Below are 8,387 nucleotides of genomic sequence, written 5' to 3'. Positions count from 1 at the left end.
TCCAAAACAAAAATTTTCTGCAATTAACCACACTTTCCACCTTCTAGCTTCCTTCAATATCATTTCCAATCATCATACATAGCCACACAATGATAATCATATGAAAACAGAAAAATCATCAATAATTATAAAACTTCACCAAATTCAACCAAAATCAAGATATAATCCACAAAATTCCCTCTTAGGCTACCACAATTCATGAATTAAACATCATTAGATGGAGGAGAGGGGTTCCTTCACTACTCACCTTTGTAATACAAGAGAGGGAGCAACTAATCCCCTTAGCCTTCCAAACAACTCCACTAACCACCTCATAATCACTCACTTAAGAGTTTCTATGGAACAAAAGCAAGATTAAATGGTTGAGTTATTAGATTTGAGCAAGAGTAGAGCTAGGAATTTGGAGAGTTTTCCTTTCTTTCTTCCTTGGAGAGAGCCGGCTTCAAGGGCTTGGAAATAAGGGTGAATTTTGGAAATTTTGTTTTTGTTGGTTTATTTGGTCAAATGGTAAAAGAATGAATAGTAGTCATAACTTAAGACTTAATCTTATGGTGACACTTGTCACCCTATTTAATGCATCTCTATCTCTTTGTTCCTCTCACACCAATCCACTTGGTAACCTCTACTTATCTCTTAACACCCGATAAATTAAATTCAGTATCCAAAACTTAACCTAACTGGCCGAATTTTTCCGAACTTTTCGCCCTAGTAGGTCCCACGTCCGGTATACGCTCTTAATTTCTTCAAAACTAACCGATACTAGAAAAACCACCTAAAAACTATATTTACTCATAAAAATTATCTATAAATTTTTTGAATAAAGAAAATGCAGAAAACATGCCAGTAACCCGAATAAAACCTAGAAAATGAGAAAAATTACGGGTTCTCACAACTACAATCTAAAGGGGAAATAAATAAATAATTAAAAGAAATACCTAACTATTACATTTTGTGGCATTTAATTGCCTTCCCCAAATAATTACAAATTGAATTAAAATAAATAAATAAAATTAAAACAACTAAAACCAATTAAATAAAATAAACATTCAAAAAGCATGCAATAAAACACGTAAAGTCATGTAGGGCAAGTAGGGTCAAATAAAGTGAGAAATAAGGGATAGGGTGTACCTCCCTTGATTTGGAGCCCTAATGGAGTGAAATCGCTTATTTATCCTCCAAAATAAAAGAAAAGGTCAAGGTACCAATTTATTTGGAAAAATTAAAGAAAATAGGCAAACACAAGCTCATTTGGCTACAAAGCCCTTAAAATAATGAATTAAGTGCAATTTAACAAAGCATGGTGGTTAATTGAAGCAAACAAGCAATGAAGTTGCAAAATTAAAGCTGCCAAGGACTAAACTGCACATATCAGAAAATTTTTTAGGGTCTAATCACAATTTCCAGAACTTTGGGGGCAAAATAGAAGGAAAGATAAATTTCAAGGACCAATTTGCAATTGTAGCAGGGACCCAATTAAAAGAAAAACTAAATTATGTGAACCGTAGTACAATTAGCCAAGGATCAAAGATCAAGATGCACAAACCATGAAAGGGACTAGGCCTAGGGGTCAAATTGAAATTAATTCAGGACCTAATTGAAAGAAAGAAAAAATCAAATGATTCGGGCCATGGCAGCGTTAGACAAAACATTAAGGGATTGGAGTGTAATCTCTAACAGATTTTCATCACTGATTTTTTTACAATTTTGCAGCATAGGCAATCAAGACAACATAGGTCATCTCAAACCCAATCATCAAGTTCATTAACTCATTCCATCAGGACAAGAGACAATCCTTTGAAGGTCAATCAAAGAAAACAAAAATAGAGGAGCATGCGATCAAGCCATGTTTTTATACTTCTTACGAATTCATGCTAGACGGAAACAATATTCAATCACACATCAAACATTCAAACCCAAACAACCAAAAACTTGTAACTCTGATCAGCGAAATTTGACCAAGATTCGAGCTATCGAGACCCAGCGAAAGGATGCAAAACAAGAACGAAAGCAGCGAAAATTTTTGGTAATTTGAACCAATCATCATCTTCTCCAAACAGGCTCAATATCAGATTACACAATCGTCAATTTCGTTCTTCTTCATTGGCAGAAAATACCAGAAAGTTCAACCTCACATCTAGTCACTCCAGGACAAAAAAAAGGAAAACTCGCACAAGCTCCATTTCTCCCAATTTCAGTATGTAATTCGGATTTGTACAAGAGAAAGAGTAAAGAAAACAGGCAAGGCGCCAAAGAAAACAGATCCAAAATTTTTCATAAATTCTGTTTGAACTGGCTGAACGTATGCAAAGCAGAAATCAATGCGTCTTTCAGGCAAAAATCTCAATGGGGCATTTCATCGAACACTAGACGGGCACACATAATTTCAGCTAATCCCTGCTCAATCGAATCCACAACCCGCCCCAAAATTTTACCAGCAACCCAAGACATTCAGCCCAATCAACACATATAACATGTACAATCAGAAAATCATAAACAGACAACATGAAAATTTGCCACCACAGTCCACGGCAAACCTTCTCCGAAAAAAAGGACTGAAACGTAAAAGAAAAGGTTGACTTACAGCGGTCTATCACAGGGACAACGTACGGGCGGTAGCGGTGGAGTCCGACGTTACTTCACCAGCTTCATCTTCGCTTCGGTTTAGGCACTGCAGCGGTTGACTTGGAGCGAGAAGCAGCAGCTCTGGTGGTTCCGTCAGTTGGAGGCTTCTTCTTGGCAGTCGCTGCGGCAGTTGCGACGGAGGAGGAAGTCGACGAGTGGGGGACTGGCATAGTCGGAGGCGATCCACCGGTGATACGAGGCGGACGTTGTTGGTAAGGTCTGAGGAGGGGGATGGCTGTGGGTTTTTTCTGATTTGGTTTAGGATTTGGAGGGACAGAGACGGTGGTGGAGGAGAAAGGCTGTGGTGGAGACGTTGGGGAGTAACGGCAGAAAAGGCTTGTGTTGGAAACGGGGAAGAGCAGAATAGAAATGAGGGGTTTTGTGGAGGAGTTGTTTGGAGAAATTGGGGGAATTTGAGGACGGAGGGTAGAGAGAGAGCGGTGGAAGCGGGTTGCGGTGGTGGGCAATTCGGCGGTGGTGATTTGGAAAATTTTTCCGGATGATTGAAGTTGAAGCCCCATTTCCTTTGGTTCCTTCTTTTATTTTTTCCGATCCTCTTTTCTTCCTCCATTGCTTTTCTTCTAGCCCAACTCCCGAAGCTTTTTCTCCCAGATTTCCTAGCCTTCTTCGTCGCTTGGTTTTTCCTTTTTCTTTCTAGCTTTCCCTCACTTGCTGCCATCCCTTCCGTTTCTGTTCAGCGAAGCCCCTTCCCAATTTCCTTTTTACCGAAAGCTTTCCCTTAGATTTTCCTGTTCTTCTTGTGACAGCCCCACCTTCTCCTAAGGCGAACCAAAGGGGTTAGCGGACTGCCTGCCCAACTCTCACCAGGACTAACGGGACAATTCAATACGGTTTAAAAGTTCCGGAACATACAAGCGCGCTTAGACAAGTCAAAATTACAAAATAAAAAAAAACGTAAACGGAGTCGGCCATGAATAGTAACCGACACGTCAAAATCAAACCCAGCATCAATCAAACATATACATCTTGAAATTTAGCATTTACATACCCAAAAGGAAATACCCAAGTTGTCCAACGAGTTTATACAAGTACGGTTTGCAAATTACAACTCAACGGTTTTGGTTGGATCCAAAATGCACTTAGAGTTTGCTCAAAAGGAGCAATTCAAAATTTCATTTACATAAGCTCAACTTGGCAACCAACATTCATGGACTTTCCAAAAGTATTCAATTTCCTGTAAGGAAAACAAAAGGAATAGAGTGAGCTTATGCCCAGTGAGATACTACCACTCAAGCAGCAAAGTTCATATAAGCATAAAGCTTTTCATTCCAATTCATCAAAAGTAAGCCCATAGCATGCATCAATAGAGTTAATGAAAGGATACGGGCGGCTCTCAAGAGCCCTTTTCCTCGTTTGCATTCTTGATCGGACCTCATTGACCCTCCGTCAATGTTTAAGAGTAACCAACCGTAGGCTCCACTTTACTTCCATTCCTTCCACCCAACATACCCCTACCGGGCCCGAACTCCAAACAGTAGAAATTTGGTAATACTCGAGTATACCGGAATCAAGAGTCTCACTACTACAAGATTCCATATAACAGTCCCCATGGCTCGTCAACTTTCACGACCAAGCCCTCGTTGGCTCGATTCAATCGACTACCAATGGGGTTGAGCTCAGTAGTAACAGTAAAAGCCGTTGGATCCTTGTCCAAACGACACCAAATCCAGTTTTTCATGTACATTTCAAGTACCACAGTGAAACAGTAGACAGTCGTGTATAATACAAAAGGGGGTGAGGGCGATCAAGTACACCCTCACTTTAATCAGTTTCAACAGTGCAAATAAGCCTTCAAGGCATAAAGTTCAATATAATAAAGCCACATTGTAAACAAACAAGTGAGTAGTATACTCACCAAGCAAGCAAATGATATTTCATAAACCTCCGCCCAAAGAGCGTCTTGGACCACCGTCACGTCCTAAAACATTCAAATAAGCACAATAAGACTCGATTACAGGTCATAAACCAATTCCAAATACTACCAAAATAGGGCTCCATAAGAATGTATAAGCACTAGAATAAACCAGGGAAATCCGGAAATGGAATTAAGCTCTAAACCATAAAAATAGTTTTGACATCATTTTACGGTTTTGGCACCATTGGCACTAAGATTATCGGATGGAGGTGCAATATACACCGTTTCGAAGCTAAGAGGTAGGGCTAGAATGTTGAAGAAGGCTACTCAGTCCATTTTCTAGTGTAACCAGGTCAAAAATTCAATATACTAAACCAGAACCGCAAAAACAGGTGAACAAACCGCATTCTGGTTCAAACATCATAAGTCAGGCTACCTAAATCCAAATCAAGTGATTCCAAAGCCATCTGAAAGCTAAGACACCAGGGTACATTTATTTAGAAGGCGTCAATAACCAAATCAGAAGCATTCCCAATCAAATTAACCAATTACCAAAGCTGATTACCAAGTTCGGGTAGAAACAGGGCAGCAGGGGTAGTTCAGTCTTTTCATAAGCTACGCTACTCCGATTGATCTGAAATTTTGTAGGAATCTCTAAAATATCATTCCCTACAACTTTCATGTTTTAGCCCAAGGCTAATTCGGCCTCTAACTATGATAAAAAGTGCCAGGCAGAATGAGGGGGAATGAAACCCTAACTTTCACAATTTCCTTCCAAAACAGAAATTTCCTGCAATTAACCACAATTTACACCTTCTAGCTTCATTCTAGATCAATTCCCATCATCATACAAAGCCACACCATATGAATCATATTAAATCAGAAAAATCATGATTAAATAGAAAATGTCATCAATCTCCACCAAAATCAAGAAATAACACCTAATCACATCCCTTAAGCTACCACAAGTCATGAATTAACCATCATTAGATAGAGGAGAGGGGTTCCTTCACTACTCACCTTAGTAACCAAAGAAAAGAAACCATGTGAGAACCCGTAATTTTTCTCATTTTCTAGGTTTTATTCGGGTTACTGGCATGTTTTCTGCATTTTCTTTATTCAAAAAATTTCTAGATAATTTTTATGAGTAAATATAGTTTTTAGGTGATTTTTCTAGTATCGGTTAGTTTTGAAGAAATTAAGAGCGTATACCGGACGTGGGACCCACTAGGGCGAAAAGTTCGAAAAAATTCGGCCAGTTAGGTTAAGTTTTGGATACTGGATTGAATTTACCGGGTGGTAAGAGATAAGTAGAGGTTACCAAGTGGATTGGTGTGAGAGGAACAAAGAGATAGAGATGCATTAAATAGGGTGACAAGTGTCACCATAAGATTAAGTCTTAAGTTATGACTACTATTCATTCTTTTACCATTTGACCAAATAAACCAACAAAAACAAAATTTCCAAAATTCACCCTTATTTCCAAGCTCTTGAAGCCGGCTCTCTCCAAGGAAGAAAGAAAGGAAAACTCTCCAAATTCCTAGCTCTACTCTGGCTCAAATCCAATAACTCAACCATTTAATCTTGCTTTTGTTCCATAGAAACCCTTAAGTGAGTGATTGTGAGGTGGTTAGTGGAGTTGTTTGGAAGGCTAAGGGGATTAGTTGCTCCCTCTCTTGTATTACAAAGGTGAGTAGTGAAGGAACCCCTCTCCTCCATCTAATGATGTTTAATTCATGAATTGTGGTAGCCTAAGAGGGAATTTTGTGGATTATATCTTGATTTTGGTTGAATTTGGTGAAGTTTTATAATTATTGATCATTTTTCTATTTTCATATGATTATCATTGTGTGGCTATATATGATGATTGGAAATGATATTGAAGGAAGCTAGAGGGTGGAAAGTGTGGTTAATTGCAGAAAATTTCTGTTTTGGAAAGATATTTTGGAAGATAGGGTTTCATTTTCTTACATTCTGCCCGGCACTGTACCTCATAGTTAGAAGACGAATTGGGTTAAAACATGAAAGTTGTAGGGAATGATATTTTAGAGATGCCTGAAAAATTTCAGGTCAATCGGAGCAACGTAGCTTGTGAAAAGACTGAAATACCCCTGCTGCCCTGTTTCTACCCGAACTTGGTAATCAGTTTTGGTAATTGATTAATTTGATAGGGAATGCTTCTGATTTGGTTGTTGATGTCTTCTGATGAATTGTAGCCTTGTATCTTAGCTTTCAGATGGCTATAGAATCACTTGATTTGGACTTAGGTAGCCTGACTTATGATGTTTGAACCAGAATGCGGTTTGTGAACCTGTTTTTGCGGTTCTGGTGTAGTATATTGAAATTTTGACCTGGTTACACTCGGAACTGGACAGAGTAGCCTTCTTCAACATTGTAGCTGTCGCGCCCCATTTTTTTATAAAAAATAAATGGATGGTTTGAAAAGTGAATTTTTGATTTGAAAAATGATTTTTGATTTACAAAGAAAGTGGGTCTAAATGGGACTTGAAAATGCGACGATTTGACCCAAAATATAGTTTAAAAAGGGTTTTTGAAATAAAAATCGGAGTCGCCACTTGGTATAGAGTTAAGGTGTACCAAGCCACCTAAAATGAATTTTTTTAAAGGAAAAAGATAGAAATAAACCCCTTTTAAACGACTCCTAGTCTACGTAAACCAACGAAAAAGGTTCGGGAGTCACATTTGACGAAGGGGAAGGCAAGGATAAAATCCAAGGCACCCCTTCGACCTAGCCAAGGCTAGTTGCGTGATTTAGTCAAAGATTTTCTTGTTTAACCAAAGAATTTATCACATTTGGATGTACTATATGAATGCAAACCCTAGACCTAGGGGGTATCGGGGGCAAAATTTCTCTTCAAAACTTGAGTGGTGCCAATCACATTAATTGTGATGCCCAATGGTGACTCTTTGGAGAGGTCACGAATAATGTAAAAATATGAGACTCTAACAAGAGGAAAAATAAAAATAAAAATAATTATAGAAATATACATGTCTTAAGGGAATGCATCATGTCGGCTTGAGTGGTGCCAATCACATTAATTGTGATGCCCAATGGTTACTCTTTGGAGAGGTCACGAATAATGTAAAAATATGAGACTCTAAGAAGAGGAAAAATAAAAATAAAAATAATTATAGAAATATACATGTCTTAAGGGAATGCATCATGTCGGGTACGGGGGACTAATGTTCGTGACTCAATTTTCCCTTTAATAGAGGGAATACGAGCGTGCTAAGGCTAGAAAAAGCCAAACTCGTCCATATCCCATATCCAAGGGGTATTTCCTAATCTAATCAAGCAAATGAACTAATCTAGTTCTAATGCTTATATGAAATGCAAGTCTAATGTCATGTTTCATACAAAAGGGGCAAGTAATATACATATAAGGGAAAATACGGGGGAAGGGGTATACATATATAAGGAAAGTGTCAGGTAACATGGTGAAAGAGGCCCTAGAAAGTAAAGATATACATGAGATGAAGTGTTTTTGCCACACAATCATGATCTAACGCGCGAAGGGGCTCCTAAGGGCGAGCGTTGGACTAGCCCACATCTATGCTCTCTCACAAGCATTGGACTTGCAAGAGCTCGAGGAGACAACCATGACTAGCATTGGACTAGCCACAGTTACGTGCATTTGCATCCATCATACACATATATAAGTAATGTGCATAATTAAAGCAAGTAGACATGTGAGCACGTAATTCACATAACACATAAGCATGCATATCTAGATGCCAAAACCTAAGAAAGCGATTAAACACATAGCACCTAAGCATGCAAAACACATAAGGCAATTAAGGCCCTAACTATTACATTTTTAGAGGGGAAGGCCTACTACAATCTAAAAGGGGAAACGGAAAATAAATG

The 8,387-nt window shown here is 38.6% G+C and overlaps 1 protein-coding gene across 1 annotated transcript; it reads right to left on the bottom strand.

The window, feature by feature from the left end:
- Nucleotides 1-2,645: 2,645 nt before the first annotated feature.
- On the bottom strand, nt 2,646-3,143 carry LOC113771271 (extensin-like). The gene has a single exon (XM_027315871.1). The coding sequence runs from the start codon at nt 3,141-3,143 to the stop codon at nt 2,646-2,648; it is 498 nt and encodes a 165-aa protein (XP_027171672.1).
- Nucleotides 3,144-8,387: the final 5,244 nt, after the last annotated feature.

The sequence above is a fragment of the Coffea eugenioides genome, chromosome 5 (genome assembly GCF_003713205.1).
Source record: "Coffea eugenioides isolate CCC68of chromosome 5, Ceug_1.0, whole genome shotgun sequence".
NCBI classification, from domain to species: Eukaryota; Viridiplantae; Streptophyta; class Magnoliopsida; order Gentianales; family Rubiaceae; genus Coffea; species Coffea eugenioides.
This window is presented reverse-complemented; position numbering and strand designations above follow the sequence as displayed.

Excerpts from the sequence above, each read along its gene's own strand:
- LOC113771271 (XM_027315871.1), bottom strand. The coding sequence starts at position 3,143 with ATGGGGCTTCAACTTCAATCATCCGGAAAAATTTTCCAAATCACCACC.